The sequence below is a fragment of the Nelumbo nucifera genome, chromosome 2, assembly GCF_055504915.1.
Source record: "Nelumbo nucifera cultivar China Antique chromosome 2, China Antique-T2T, whole genome shotgun sequence".
NCBI lineage: Eukaryota > Viridiplantae > Streptophyta > Magnoliopsida > Proteales > Nelumbonaceae > Nelumbo > Nelumbo nucifera.
In genome coordinates, this window is record NC_142650.1 from 78048539 (window position 1) to 78065507 (window position 16969).

A 16969-nucleotide genomic window follows, 5' to 3' on the forward strand; every position below is an offset into this window, starting at 1 on the left:
TATTAATTCGAGCATTGATTCACTCAATCATTGGATTCCCTATTCAGTTGTCTCATCATTCTCATTTCTTGCTTTAGCCTTCCCGGTTGATTCTCTACTCCTAGTCTTCTTTTGTCCTTCAAGGAAACCATCCCCACCTAGCCTAACCACCTCTTATTTACACTTGTTTTGTTTTTTTTTTTGTTTCTCAAAAAAAAAAAAAAAACAGATAAAACTAATCATTTGTAAATCATGGCCCACTTGTGAAATGGAACGATCGTGAAATGCATTGGTCCCAAACGTCCTCCACATAAAAGGGGAAAAGTGTTACTCCTACTTGTTATGGGTCTCTCTTGTGACATAGAAAGGAGGGGTGGGGGGAGGGAAGAAGCGAGTTGGGATCTCCTACCAACATTACATGTTCCAACACCCTGCCAACAGGATCTAACACCACACATCTCATTATGAGACTTAAGACCCACCATAAAAATGGGACACATCATGTGTGTGATGTCAGGTTGGTAGAGTGTTGGAAGGTGATCCAAACTCTGAAAGAAACTGGCCACGCGGGAGGGTGGAGGAAGCTCCCAAACAGCCCAAAGATGTTTTTCCCAAACAGCCATAGTTTTCCCCAAATCAGATTTTAGAACAGGTGACGCATTCTTTATTTCTTTTGGATAGTTACGGATCCACGAAATTGGTATCTAGCAGACCCGAACCGGATCAGCTGGGGTAGCGTTTGGTTCGTTATAAGGCAACCGACTTCTGGTCGTCTTGAAGTTCGAGTTCCAAAAAACTGACTGCTACCATCACCCAAAGATCCAGAGCAGAACGGTTGATTGAGAAAACCCAGTGGCTTCGTTGCCATTTTTTTTTCCAATGGACAAACTTCACAAAAAGAAAATAAATCGAACCATTTTGAATGGAGAAAGACTTAAGAGCTTGATTAATCTTCTCCTGAAATGAGAACCAAATATTTCTGATTCTGATCCAGATTTCCACATGTTTGATCTCTGCTTCTCGTCTTCATCGCCATGGATTTCTCCAACCTCCAATCTAGAGCTTCTTCTGCCTATATTCCTCCTCACAGAACACAGCTCCACCCTCGAATGCATTCCTTCTCTTCTTTCGCTTCGCCGAATCCAAAACCATCTCAACCGCGGGATAGATGGTGGGTTCTCCTTGCAGCTGTCTTAATAGTTCCGTTTTTGTTTTACCTGTTTGCAATTGCTAGGGGAATCCATAAGTCGTCGAAATTTGACGAATGGAGACCCAAGGGCTTTGGAGTGATCATCAATGCCGGTAGCACTGGATCGACAATCCACGTATTTGAGTTTCTTAATGAGGGGAGGATTCCGTTTGTTGGATACGATGGGAAGGGTTCCAATTCGATGAAGGTTCGCCCGGGGTTGTCGGAATTCAGAGATGATCCTGGTAGAGCTGGGAGTTCAATTTTGAGTCTTGTGGAGTTTGCGAAGGCGAGGGTTCCGAAGTCGGAGTGGAAGAAAACGAAGGTGAGGTTGATGGGTACCGGAGATTTGGGAAGGCTCGACATGGATGTAAGGAAAGCGATCTTGGAGTCTTGCAGGCTGGTTCTGCGATCTTCCGGGTTTTTGTTCAAAGACGAATGGGCGTCTGTAATTACAGGTGTTCCTCTCTTTTTTTTTTTTTTTTTAATTTCCCTTCTCATGTAGAGAAGAAACTGCATGCTCGTTATTGCTATAGTTACCATCAGGATTAAGTGAATTAGGCACCGGCTTATAGTTGCTAATATCTTTAATGGTGGATAATCCGACTATACGTAGAATTAAATTGCTAGAAAAATTTCAATTATCTTTACCATATAAAGAACTTAATAAGTTACAGTTATCACTTTGAATCAATTTGATTTGGACTAATAAGCCTGAACCATGTTTGTTTTAGTGTTGAAGCTAGTCATGGAGTTCAACCTACATCTGTGGAGTTAATTGTAAGGGTTAGAGCCATGAACTGATTAACAAACTGATATCATCTTCATGCAGACTTTCATTGGGAACCACTATAATTCAAATTGACTATTGACTGGGTTACTAGAATTCAGTCAATGATGGGCTAAACTAGTTCTGTATATATAAATCCAAAATTTGATACATAATAGATATACAAAAAGAATAGATTAGGAACAGTAGAACCTTATGTTCTTGATACATAATAGATATACAAAAAGGAATGCCTGAAAAGAAACTAAACTTGATTGATATATCATAATGGTACTACTTCATGAAAATGAGTTTGTGCTTCCACACTCCTATTCTGCGTCAGTGCTTGCACTCTTGATTCTGGGACTTGGGTTCAGAGTGGAGTCAGCTAGGCTCCCTTTTCTGGCAGCACAGTTTGGCATCTTTGATAATTATAGTTTATCAGGCTTGAATCCTTGAAATTGTTTCTTTTCAAGGAATTACTGAAGTCTTGGCGGAAGTAGACAAGAGTTTCAAAAGTTAGCAAATCATGAATTAGTGAGATGATCAGATGAGTGGTTTAAATTCCTGCAAGGTACAAACCACAAAGTGGGGCTGTTGTAACTTTGTATTTGAGATTTAACATGAGATCAAAGTAGCCAAGGCACAGTTTAACAGTGCTTTAGGCAACTTGACATGTCTTTAATGCTGAAAACTATTTTAAGTGAAGGGATGAGAGATCCATCATATGTATGTCCGAAGCCTGCAGGTAGGTTGGGCGAAATTTAAAAAATTTCTCTCTCCCAACAAAAGTGTTCACGTCCATGGAAAACGCCAAAGACTGCTCCCACTGAAGATGACACAGCGTAGGGTGGAGCAGAATCAGCAGGTGGTTTTTCAGCAAGAACCGAACTCTTCAGCAAGAATTCGATGGAGGGTGAGTGAGCATGACTTCAGATAAGTTTTTTTACAAAAAACTGATATCAAGAACATTTCTTGATCGCTCCTACAGGTGGAGATCGAACTGGATATGGCGGCAGCAATAGAAAGAGGCAAGAGCAGAAGATGGCGTCAGTCTAACTGGAGCTGTCTTCTCTCTTGAATCAGTAATCTGATTGGGGTGTTGTAGGGTTCGCCCTCCTCCTCTATTTATAGCCTTAAAGAGAGATTCTCCTAATCCCATTAGGAGTTTCCTAATCCAAATCTTGCATTTGGATCTGGACTCTTTTTAAGAGATAAGGATAATCCCTTATCTTATCTACAGATAAAGATCAGCCCTCCTAATCTGATTAGGAGTTTCCTGATCCAAATCTCTATTTGGATCTGGACTCTCTGAGTGGATAGGGACAATCCCTTATCCTATCTACTGATCTAAATCCCAGAACCACCCTTCTTTAATTAATCAAATTAAATCAGTTCGATTTGGGCTTTAGGCCCATTAAGTCCATGTGCTCACTTAACCTCCAAACTGTTGCCCAGTTGGGTATCCTTGTATGGCGTGGGACCCAAACATTGATCTATACATCAGCCACATGGGTTCAGCCCAGCCTCTGTTACAAGGCCTGGCCGAATTCACTGTAGGAAACAGTGAACCCTTGAGTTCATCACCATGGGCTTTTAATGGGCCCAACATTTACACTAAATGGTCCCTGGGTTAAGCCACCTTATAAAACCCATGGACTGTGGGCAGATGCAAAATTAGCCCATCAGGTATTACCCTCAATGGTCTTACACTTAACCTCTCAGCCCATAATGATCAAACACTGCCCAACAAGAGAGGACCTCTCCCTCGGCTGCAAGGAACAATGCTGCACTCTCTACTCATATGGATCCCAGGAATTAAAACCTTTTGCAAACATTTTGAAACCATAATATATATATAATATATATATATATATAAATATATTTTGCAAAACAAATTTCAACGGTTGAAATCGGCTGCCGGCAGCTTTGGTTTCCATCAGAGAGAGTGCATCCTTGATCATTCACTTTGTTCGACAAAGGGGCTGATCCTGTCAATATGATCACCCACTCAGATGAATTCTCGGACTGTCCCAACATACTTAGGTTTTGACCCCCTTTAAGGATCTCACTGATTGGCATATCAAAGACAGCCCAATCCGACACCTAGTGTAGTATCATAATCGAGTCTAGGGGTCAGGTGTAACATTCCAGTTTTGCCTATCTATCTCCAAGGTCTAGGGCAATACTGGAATTTTGGTTCGGTTCAGGGTTTAAGAAAACACACACTGCATGTACCTCAAGTCTCCCCCTGGCAGCTGAGACAAGCCACCCCAACCAACTTGGCGGCACATCAGTGTCAGCCTTGGTAGGATAAATCTCTTAGATCTATCCAACGACTGTGAAGATTCTAAACTAACACGAGTCTCATATGTGTCCAATTTAAGGGTATTACACAGAAACACACCATAATAACATGAATCAAATATGTACTTTATTCATTTACATTAAATGTCATAAGGTACATCATTCTGATTGGAGGTAAGGGCATACACTATCTAACATTAAGGTCTCCTAGATAAGTGGAGATTCAAGTGGGGGGGGGGGGGGTTGGAGATTTTTTGCTCACAGCTTATGGATTTCCAAATGACTTTTATTAGTTTCCTCTTGTCTTGATAAATTGCATCTAATTAAGGTAAAACCTATCATATTCTCCTATTGGTACTGAATACTCATTTCCCAAATGATAGTGGTTTTGTTCTTGCCTTTTCCTTTCCTGTGTGAAAGGAACATTGTATTTCTTCTATATATTGTCAATTTCTCATTGCCTTAAAACCCTTGAGAAAGTTGCATGTATTTATTTATGCTGTAGAGCTTTAGGAAGATATTCATACATAAATTTGTATTTTCATCATCTATGGCAGGGATTATTTGCCCAACTTATGACATTTGATTAGAGATAGTTAGTCTAACAATGTTGATCATGTAGTTGATTCAGTTGCTATCAATAATCTCTAGAAACAATGACTCATATCTTAGGAAGATATCATAGTAAAGTAAGGACTCTGTATCTAAAGAGTGATAATATTCTATTTGTAGTAGTCTGAGTTGATGGACTCGTTGCAACTTAAGAAGAAGTGTTTGATGAGCTGCAGTCCCATGTTAATCACAAAACAATTTTGAGACATTATTTACAATATTGTGAAGTTAGAAGATTCATAGCATCAAAATTTGTTCAAACAACTCAATTTTAAAGTTCTAGTTCCACCCGTTACCAATTTGGAATCCCCCTCTATCTCAATCTCCTGTAGCCCCAATTGTTTGGCCAGTTTTACTCTTTGATATAGTGCCAAGATTTCCGCTCTTAAGCAGTGTCCAATTCCAACTGACCTGAATGCAGAGCCATTATCTTGCCTTTGTTATCACTGAAGACACCTCCTATACCAAATGGACCCGAATTACCTATAGAGCTTCCATCAAAGTTCAGTTTTACCCTTTGTTGTATTGGTGGGGACCAAACTTCCTGTACCACAGCTTTGAAAGAAGTTGTAGCTGCCATAGTACCCCATTTTCTATAAATGTCTTCAGCTGAGAAGTCCTTAAAAAGATCACAAGATTTCAACCAATGGATAACCTTAGTGGTTACTCCTTCCACAACCTCTTCCTTGGATCTACAACTACGTTTGAAGATCCTATTATTTTTTTCCTCCCACATTGACTACAATACAACAACTCTAGTGGCTCTCCACATAAGCCCTAGACTCGATTATGATACTACACTAGGTGTCGGATTGGGCTGTCTTTGATGTACCAATCAGTGAGATCCTTAGTGGGGGTCAAAACCTGGGTATGTTGGGACAGTTCGAGAATTCATCTGAGTGGGTGATCATAGTGACAGGATAAGCCCCTTTGTCGGACAAAGGTAATGATCGGGGATGCACTCTCTCTGATGGAAACCAAGACTGCTGGCAGCTGATTTCAATTGTTGAGATTTTGTTTTGCAAAATATATTTATATAAAGTATATATATATATGTTATGGTTTCGAAATGATTTGCAAAAGGTTTTAATTCCCGGGATCCATGTAAGCGGAGAGTGCAACACTGTTCCTTGCAGTCGAGGGAGAGGTCCTCCCTTGTCGGGCAGTGTTTGATCATTATGGGCTGAGAGGTTAAGTGTAAGACCATTGAGGATAATACCTGATGGGCTAATCTTGCATCTGCCCACAAGTCCCTGGGTGTTACAAGGTGGGTTGGCCTAGTGACCACTTAGGGCAAGTGTTGGGCCCATAGAGCCCATAAGATGGGTTTCAGGGGGTGCACTGTCCATAACAGTGTATTCGGCCAGGCCTTGTAACATAGGCTGGGCTGAACCCATGTGGCTAATGTGTAGATCAATGTTTGGGTCCTACGTCATACAAGGAAGCCCAACTGGGCAGCAGTTTGGAAGGCTAAGTGAGTACATAACCGTAAATGGGCCTTAAGCCCATTTCGAATTGGGCTGATTTGATCAGTCAATTAAAAATGGGCGAATTCTGATATGGATCAACTGATAGGGTTGGGCCTAGACCCTATCCACTTAGAGAGTCCAAGATCTAAATGAGATTTAGATCTGGAAGCCTCCTAATTAGATTAGGAGATGGCTGATCTGATCTGCAGATAAGATAAGGGTTATCCCTTATCACTTAAAGGGACTTCTAATCCAAATATGATTTGGATTAGCAACTCCTAATGGGATTAGGAGCTGATCCCTTTAAGATTATGAAAGAAAGAAAGGGGCGAAAGAGTTAGTGATTGATGTTCAATTTTCTTCAGCGCTGAAAATCACAACAAGAGTGATTTCTGCACCCTGCGAATTCTCTCTTGCCGCCTCTTTCCTGCCGTTGCCATCACCTTCAGTTCGATCTCCAGTTCTTGGGAGAAATCAAGATCCGATATTGATTCCAATCTTTTGGGAAAAGATTGGTTGGAGCTGTCCTCACAAGCCATCCAGTTGATTCTTGTGAAGGGTCAAGTTCTTTTGGAAGAACATTGCTGATTCTGCTCCATCCTACACTGCGCCATATTCAGTGGGAGCAGATTTTGGATCCTTCATTGGGCATGAATACCTCCGTTGGGAGATATTGCTTCTCTGTATCAGGTATATCCTCCCTCCTACTCCTTTTGGTTCAGATCTGGTTTGGTTCTTGATTCAAGATTGATCATTGAAATATGTTTTTCTAAATACAGGGAATTCGATTCCCTGCAAAGATGGGAGAAATTTTTGAAATTCACCCTATCCATTCCGTAAGACTTGGGCGTTCATGTGATGGATATCCCATCCCTTCATTCCAATCAAAGTTTTCGTTCAGATAATGGTCGTGAATACTTTTTCACTTCTTTTCAACAGTATTTAGAACAACATGGCATCATTCATCAAACTTCATGTGCATCCACCCTTCAGCAAAATGGGGCGGTTGAACGAAAGAACTGTCATCTCCTTGAAACTACTCGGTCTATTCTTCATCATATGAGTGTTCCTAAACGATTTTGGAGTGACGTTGTGCTTACTGCTTGTTTCCTTGTTAATCGGATGCCCTCCTTCGTCCTTCATAGTCGGTCTCCTTTTTCTATTTTGTTCCCCACATTGTCTCCCTTTCCATTAACACCCCGGGTCTTTGGCTATGTGTGCTTTGTTCATAATCTAAGTCCTGGGTTAGACAAGTTGGATGCATGTTCTATTAAGTGTATCTTTCTTGGCTACTCTCGGACCAAGAAAGGGTATAAGTGTTACAATCTCATTATTTGGAAGTTCTATGTCTGTCCTAATGTCATTTTTTTCGAGTCCGTTCTGTTCTTCTGGGGACTTGAAGTTTCGTTATCTCCACCTTCGCTTCCTCTCCCTCTTCCGGTACGTGTATACTCGTCGATAGACACCGGCACCTCCTCCGACTTCTACCTTGTCTACGGATCTTGTTGCTCCTGTCCCAGAATCTTTCGAGCTTGATCTTCCCATTGCTTTACGGAAAGGTAAACGTAGTTGTACCCTACATCCCATTTCTAATTTTGTTTGTCTCTCACTTTTCCGCTCAACATCGCCAGTTTGTTTCTCTATTGTCATCTATCTCTATACCTAAGGATATTCAGGAAGCCCTTACTTCACCTGGGTGGCGTCAAGCAATGGAGGAGGAACTCTCTGCTCTTTAGCATACTCACACATGGGAACTCACTACTCTTCCTCTAGGTAAGCATGTTGTGGGTTGTAAATGGGTGTATACTGTTAAATACTTGTTGGATGGCAGTGTGGAGCGTTTGAAGGCCTGACTTGTTGTTAAAGGTTATTCTCAGTTGTATGGGGTGGACTATATGGAAACCTTCTCTCCAGTGGCAAAGATTAGCTCAATCCGTGTCTTAATTTCCCTAGCAGTTATGTATAATTGGCCCTTGTTTCATTTTGACATTAAAAATGCCTTCCTTCATGGTGACCTCATGGAGGAGGTATATATGGAGCAACCACCTGGGTTTGTTGCTTAGGGGGAGGATGGTAAGGTGTGTAGACTGAAAAAGGCAATTTATGGGTTGAAACAATCTCCTCGTGCTTGGTTTGGAAAGTCTAGTGAAGTGGTGAAGAATTTTGGAATGAAACAATGTCGGGTTGACCATTCAGTGTTTAGCTATGATTCAAAAGTCGGAAAGATTTTATTTTAGTCTATGTGGATGACATTGTCATAATTGGCAGTGACAAATTGGGGATTGATAAACTAAAGGCCTTCCTGCAAGAACATTTTCAAACAAAAAACCTTGGGAAGTTGAAGTACTTCTTGGGTATAGAAATTGCCAGATCAAAACAAGGTGTAAATCTGTGCCAAAGAAATTATGTCCTTGATCTGTTGGATGAAATAGGACTGTTAGGTGCGAAACCGGCCGAAACTCCCATTGAACCAAATGCTAAGTGGAGCAGTGATACAGGTGAAATATTTGATGATCTTGGAAGATACAAACGGTTAGTGGGGAAGCTGAACTATATGACTATCACAAGACTAGGCATCTCCTTCGCAGTTAGCGTGGTGAGCCAATTTATGTAGAATCCTCAGATACCTCACTGAGATGTAGTTCTTAGAATTGTAAGGTACCTGAAGGGAGCTCCAGGCCATGGGTTATTGTACAAACCAGGAAGAAGACTTGAGGTAGTTGGGTATATAGATGCAGATTGGGCAGGCTCAGTGTCGGATAGAAGATCTACTACAGGTTATTGCACATTCCTTGTAGGCAATCTAGTCACATGGAAGAGTAAGAAGTAGACCATTGTGGCAAGGAGTAGTGCTGAAGCCGAATACAGAGTCATGACACACACTACATGTGAATTAGTATGGCTGAGAAACCTCCTACAAGAAATTATTTCTCAATGGACAGACCTATGAGATTGTATTATGATAATCAAGCTGCAATTCACATCTCATCTAATCCTGTTTTTCATGAGAGAACAAAGCACATAGAGATTGATTGCCACTTTGTGAGGGAGAAAGTTCTTACTGGAGAGAAAAGCACAGAACATGTGGGCTTAGGTGATCAGTGTGCAGATTTGTTTACAAAAGGTTTAAACTCAGGGAGAGTGAACTATATATGTAACAAGCTGGGATTATGACATATATTCTTTAGCTTGAGGGGGAGTGTTAGAATTAGCCGAATGAGGGGTAGATTAGTCTTTTCAGTCTGTTTAAGTTATGTGCTTATGTGGCAGTTCTAATTAGACTTTTTGTCTCATACTTAAGTGGGGGTAGTTTAGTCATTGTACTTAATTAAACCCCTAATCCATATTATGGTCGACTGGTAGGGTTTAGGCTACCAAGTTCGACTGGTTTGTTCTTCTTCTTTTGCTCTTATCCTTCACTTTCTTCTGGTTCGAACTGTTGAAGCCACTGAACAAACAATTATTAACAAAGATATTCATATAAATACAAAATAGGATGTGAACTTGAGAGTAGTACTCGAAGTAGAGGAGAGGAGAACACCACTGGTGTGCTGTGAATGTCGAACTGAACTACCCAGTCGACCATGCTATTATTTATATTTGAATGTAGTACAATAATACAAGTAATTACTGGAATGCCCCTGATTAGTGATGGGACATCCAATTAACTTAAAACATTAAACAAGCTTAGGCCCATTAACACAGGCCCAGTTACAGGATAACTTAAACTTAAGTATGGGCTAATAAGAACTCTAATAAGCCGAACACTCGTACAAAGAGACTTCATTCTAATATTCTAACACTCCCCCTCAAGCTAAGCATGGATATCAATCATGTTTAGCTTGCCAAGTATGTCCCTGAACTTTGTTGCTGCCAGCCCTTTAGTCAATACATCTGCAATTTGCATCTCAGATGGAGTATAAGGCACACAGAGTTCTCCCGAGACAATTCTCTCTCTGACAAAGTGTCGATCAATTTCAATATGTTTTGTCCTGTCATGCTACACGGGATTGTTGGTAATGTTGATAGCAACTTTATTATCACAATACAGTCTAAGAGGACCCTCAGCTTTAATACCAAGCTCATTAAGAAGAGTTTTAAGCCATAAGAGTTCAGCAACCCCGTGTGCCATAGCTCGGTATTTTGCTTCTACACTTGATCTAGCCACTACATTCTGCTTCTTATTGCGCCATGTGACCAGGTTTCCTCCCAAGAATGTACAATAACTTGAGGTTGATTTTCTGTCTCCAACAGACCCAACCCAATCTGCATCAGTGTAGGCTTCAATTTCAAGTCTGCTGTTTTTTCTGAATAGAATTCCTTTCCCTGGGCAAGTCTTCAAGTACTTGAGAATTCTTTCCACTGCTCTCATATGAGGGATCTTTGGTGAGTGCATGAATTGACTGACAACATGCACTGCATAGGCAATGTCTGGCCGAGTAAGGGATAAGTATATCAGCTTTCCTACCAATTTTTTGTACTTCTCTTTATCACAGTATTCCTCACCCATTGATTCTTGTAGTCCATGGTTCGGTTCTATTGGAGTGTCTGCTGGCCTGCACCCCATCATGCCTGTTTCCTCTAGGAGATCTAGCACATATTTCTGCTGACATATGTAGATTCCTTCTCTTGATCTAGTAACTTCAATCCCAAGAAAATATCTCAGATTTCCCAGGTCTTTGATATCAAATTTGAAGCTAAGAACTCCTTCAGCCTCTTCATCTCTTCCAAGTCATTTCCGGTAATCACCATATCATCCACATAAACAATGAGTGCCGTAAGTTTGTCATCCTGTCTCCTTGTAAACAATGTATGATCTGCACTGCTCTGAGTGTACCCCACTTTCTTCATGGCCATACAAAGTCTCTCGAACCATGCCCAGGGAGACTGCTTCAAACCATATAATGCTTTCCTTAGTTTACACCCCTTCTTTCCAACATCATAGCCTGGTGGAGGTTCCATGAATACCTCTTCATGAAGATCACCATTTAGGATGGCATTCTTCACATCCAGCTGATGGAGTTCCCAAGAGAAATTTGCTGCTAGTGATAGTAGAACCCAGATTGTGTTGAGCTTTGCTACTGGGGCAAAGGTTTCTTTGTAGTCAATTCTTTCCTTTTGTGTAAATCCCTTTGCCACAAGTCTGGCCTTGTACCTCTCGATTGGCCCATCTTCCCTGTGCTTTACTATGAATACCCACTTGCACCCAACAGTGCCTTTCCCCTCTGGCAGGTCCACTAATTCCCATGTTCTTGCTTTCATTAGGGCTTTTATATCTCTTCATTCATAGCTTCTTTCCACCTTGGATCAGGTGCCGCCTCTGAGTACCTAGAAGGGACACATACAGAGGAAAGAACATACACAAAGGAGTGATAGGCAGGAGATAAGTGTGAGTAAGAAACAAAATCAGCTATGGGATGCCGGGTGGTACAAGAACGAACAGGTTTACGGAGAGCAATAGGAAGTTCCAAATCCGAAGTGTGTGAGTCAGAATTACCTTGGATTGCAGAGACAGATTGATCTGAGTTCAACTGGTTGCAATCATGAGGTTGAGGGCCCTTCTTCCTTTTGTTGTATGTAAGTATCTCTTTCTCTTGCCTACTAGAACCTTCAGGAGCATCTGCTGTATCAGGAGAAGTAACTGGCACAGTGGGAGCCTCACTAGGTTGACCCGGAATGTCACAGCTAGGAGTAGTGGAAGGTGATGAAAAGGGAACAAAAAAGATGGGAGAATGAGAATCCTCTTCCAACCCACTAGTCTCCCCCTGAAGAGGATTCTGAGAAGACTGGAAATAGGGTTGAGACTCAAAAAAGACTACATCTCTGGTGACATACTTTTTTTTTGGAGACAGGATCATAACACTTGTACCCCTTTTGTGTAGGAGAGTACCTGAAAAATATTCCCTTTGTAGCCTTGGGATCCAGCTTGGTTTTCTTTGGCATCTGATTTATCAGGTATGATGCAGTGAGTATAGCTTGAGACCAATATTGCTTGGGCACTTTGTGCTGGAATAGTAGGGCTCGAGCTGTCTCCAATAGGTGCCTGTTCTTGCGCTCAACAACCCCATTTTGCTGAGGGGTGTTAGCACAGGATGATTGGTGTAACATGCCTGCATCTTCCATGAATGAGTTCAGGGATCTTTCAAAGTATTCAGCCGCATTGTCTGATCGGAATTGCTTAATCTTCTTGTCAAATTGTGTTTCAATCATCTTGCAAAAAGCCATAGTTATCCGTGGTACTTCATCTCGTCCTTTTAACAGATAAATCCATGTGCACCGAGAATAATGGTCAATAAAACTGATAAAGTAACAGAAGCCATCAATGGAAATAATGGGTGGAGGTCCCCAAACATCAGAATGAACCAACTCAAAATGAGCTCAAATTTCATTACTAGAAGTTGGATACACTGTTCTACATTGTTTTGACATTTGACACACATCACAAATTAAACTCTGACTTGGAATTCCCTTAAACAATTCGGGAAACAACATTGCTAAAGAAGAGAAAGGCACATGACCTAGCCTAGCATGCCATAGGTGCAGCCTAGCTATTGACTCCACACTTTCCGGACTAGTAGTAGCAGAAGCTTGTAGGGCTGAGCCGATGTCCGCATCAAAATAGTAGAGGCCCCCATACTCATGACCACTCCCAATCGTTCTCCTCGTCAATCTGTCCTGGAAGACACAATGAGTAGGAAAAAAGGTTATACTGCAGTTCAAATTTTTTTGTAAGCTTTGAAACAGACAAAAGATTTGAGGTAAGACTAGGAACATGTAGGACTGATTTAAGAGAGAGGTCCTTGCTTAGGTCAACCACCCCCTTTCCAGAGATGGTGGAGAGAGACCCATCAGCCACTCTCATCTTATCCTGGCCAGACAACAAATGATATGAAGAGAATAAGGAGGACATATGTGTCATATGGTCAGTTGCTCCGGAATCAATCACCCAAGAGGTGGAATCAATGGAACTAGTTGCACTAAAGGTAGAGACTGTACCTGATCTGGCAAGAGAGGTGGAAGCTAAAGAATTGTTCTTTAGACAGGTTAATGCCCGGCTAAGAATCTCTACCTCACTAGCCGTGAAGCCCAAAGTACTTGGTCCAGAGGAGTCGGCAGCCTGCCCTGTGGAGGAAGAGGACACTGTCGGAGTACTTTGTGAGTTGTCACTACTATTGTTGGTGGCAAGATTCCCACTTGCTGTGTGACCCTTATGTTGTCTTTTGTCCTTTCTCAAAGCAGCTGGCTTCAGATGAGGATACAAGACCCAACATTTCTCCTTTGTGTGTTTTTCACCACCACAATGGATACACTTGAGGGACTTCTTGTCTGGATATCTATTTCCCTTAGTGGAGACTAGGGCTGAATGTTCTCCAGATAGTTCAGTTGACTGTGTCTGGGAGTCAACTTGCATCTCCCATCTCTTGACTTCTTCATTCCTCACCAGGTAATAGACATGGTGAAGCTCCGGTAATTCATCTCTCCCTAGAATTTGTGACCTTATACCCTCATATACTGGGTCTAGGCCAGCCAGAAACTTGGCTTTGCTCTCTTCAATTTGCTTGTCATGTCTCTCCTTGTCCCTGGCATTTTTCCAATCCAATATCAAGTGATGATCAAGCTCTTCCGAAAGGCCTTCCAGGGTTGCAAAATATGTTGCCACGGACATGTCTCCTTGCCTTAGAGCTGAAATATCTTGGTTCAATCTGTAGATTCTAGCATTGTTCTTTTTCTGGCCGTAGGTCTTGGATACTTTCTCCCAAATCTTAGCGGTTGTGGGGAAATGATGAACAGTTCTAGCCACCTGAGGAGTCATGGAGGCCAGCAACCAAGACATGACTGTGGCATTCTCCTTACGCCACACGACATGCTCAGGACTGCCAACTTCAGGTTCTTTCTTGTCTCCATCCAGATAGCCTGTTAGATCACGAGAAGTAATGAACAGCCTTGCTGAGACGGACCACTCTCTGAAGTTATATTCATCCAGCAACACATTTGTAATCTGTAAACTGTGCAGATTAGGGTTTTCCAGGTTAGAGAACCTTGCGGCAGGTCTGTTATCTCTGGAGGAAACTTCTCCGAATAGTGAGGACATGCCGACTTCAGTCTTAGAGTAGGTTTAGAGCTCGCCGAAGTGTTCACAGTGCTGGACAATCTGGAGCTGGCAGCTCCCTAGGTAATCTTCACTTGAGCTGAAGCAGTTCGGGTACAGCAGTGGTGAGAGGTTCCGGACTGATAACCAACCTGAACTTGGAGCTGTTTACCACTGTGCTATGCTGGTTTTGCTGGGGCTTTGAAGCTGCAGTTGTGGAGAAGCTCTCCCCCTTTCGGCTAGGGCTAGGACTGCTCTAATCAGTCCTCAACTAGGTCTGTCCTATACAGACCTCTCTTAGTAGCCAAATAGCTACTATTTGCTGAAAAAGGAACCTAGTAGGACATCCACTTCTGGGCCTTACCTCCCTTCAGTCCTACAACCAGGGAAACCCTAGGTTCGAATTTGCTTTGTTCTCTTACAACCCTAGTTTTTTCAGCAACCCAGAAAAGAAGAAAGAAGATGGAAAGAACAGCAAAAGAAGAGAGTAGAAGCTGGTGTGCCGACTGAAACCAAAGAGAAGCTAGTGCTCTGATACCATGTGAGCTTGAGAGCTGTACTCGAAGTAGAGGAGAGGAGAAGAACACCACTGGTATGCAGTGAATGTCGAACTGAACTGCCCAGTCGACCATGCTATTATTTATATTTGAATGTAGTACAATGATACAAGTAATTACTGGAATGCCCCTGATTAGTGATGGGACACCCAGTTAACTTAAAACATTAAACAGGCTTAGGCCCATTAACACAGGCCCAGTTACAAGATAACTTAAACTTAAGTATGGGCTAATAAGAACTCTTATCAGCCGAACACTCATACAAAGAGACTTCATTCTAACATTCTAACATAGCAAAATTTCAATCATTATATTATTACAATAATTTATATCCATAGAGCAAGGATAAAAAATTATACTAAAAAGAGTATGATATAGATCATAGATCTAAGAAATAGTGAGAATTCTTGATCTCTCTCAATATCTCTCTCAGTTCGAAGATCCAGGATTTGAATTGATGTCGTTTCATTGATTCCTCCTAAAGATTTCATTTCAATTGGAATTTGGTTATTCCATCTATCACTTTATTGTGAAAGACCAAATAGGCCCGTTTTGCCATAAGTACCTCCATATTCCGTTGAGTAGGATTCAACAATGGGTTTGAGTAAGTGATTCGAAGACTTCCTTCCCTCGATCTTGATTTGCGTAGAAATTCAGGGTGCATATATACAAAGTATTTTTGTAACTTTTTGACTTCTAACTCTAGCTTTAAAGTTTAAGATTTATTTACATGTTGGTGTTGATTTTTTTCTTTTTTCTTTTTTTAAATGGGAAAAGTGACATCTTAGATTCTATAAAACAATTTCCTAAATGGATTTTAGGTCTTCAAAACGTGTTAAAAAAATACAACTGAAATGCTATAGGTCAGGTCAGGTCGGGTTTGGGTTGAGGCACTGTAGGGTCGGGTTAAGGTTGAGGCAACCCGTGCCAAACCCAACCCGTTGACATCCCTAGCCCCCTTCATGAAACAAGATGATGTCATTTGCAAATTGTAAGTGTGTGATCACCACCTCCTCCCTACTAATGCTCCAACCTCTTATCAAATTGTTAGCATCAACCCTCGAAACCATGGCACTCAGAACATCAGCTACTAGAGTAAAGAGGAATGGTGACAATGGATCTCCTTGCCTTGCAAGGAATAAATCCCTAGCTACACCATTCACCAGTATTGAGAAATGACATTAAGATATGCAACCCTTTACCCATCTGCACCATCTCTCTCCAAACCCTCTATGCTTGAGAACCTCTAGTAAAAAGTCCCAGTCCACCATGGCATATGCCTTCTCAAGATCCAATTTGCAAACCAGCCCCTTTTCCTTTCTCCTCCTCTTCACCTCAACACATTCATTGGCAATAAGTATTTGATCTACAACTTGTCTTCCTTCTACAAAGGCCCCTTGATACAGTGAGATTATAGATGGGAGAATCTTTTTTAATCTTATGGCTAGGACCTTAGAGATGACCTTATACATGCTTCCCACCAGGCTTATAGGTCTGAAATCCTTTGGTTGGAGAGCGTCTTTCTTTCTAGGAATCAAGGCAACAAAAGTTTCATTTGCTCCCGAATTAAATTTGCCTCTCTCATAGAACTCTTCAAAAACTTCCAACAATCCTCTCCAATGTACATCAATGTACATTAGTGTATAAGAGAGATCTCAAATTGGTACAACCTCCATTGGTGTCAAGAAGGCACCAATCTCCAAAAACAACTTACCTACACACAAGACAAAACAGACACAAATTGAGCAACAATAGGAACCCGAACCCCACATGAAATCGTCCAACTTACCAGAAAAATTGCCCAAAAAAATCCCTGACTTGGACAATTATTCCTCATCAACCTAAAAATCTTCGTCTCCTTCCTCGTTCCAAATTTCTCCCCCTTTCCCTTTTAAGGATTTTGAAAAAATCTCTTCCTTCCTCTTCCTCTCAAACTCCTCAAAAGCCCTTCTAGCGAAAGCCTCACCTCCCAAAAAGAATAATCCCAAAGATTTGCCA

At 41.5% G+C, this 16969-nt stretch overlaps 1 protein-coding gene across 1 annotated transcript in view; it reads left to right on the forward strand.

Annotated features, from left to right (window-relative positions):
* The first annotated feature begins 751 nt into the window (after window positions 1–751).
* The window catches only part of LOC104589665 (putative apyrase 6), an 87652-nt gene continuing 71434 nt past the window's right edge, over window positions 752–16969 (forward strand). The window contains exon 1 of the mRNA XM_010248059.3: window positions 752–1626. Within this exon, the coding sequence (XP_010246361.1) occupies window positions 1014–1626 (613 nt within the window). The 5' untranslated portion in view covers window positions 752–1013. The remainder of the gene's footprint in view (window positions 1627–16969) is intronic.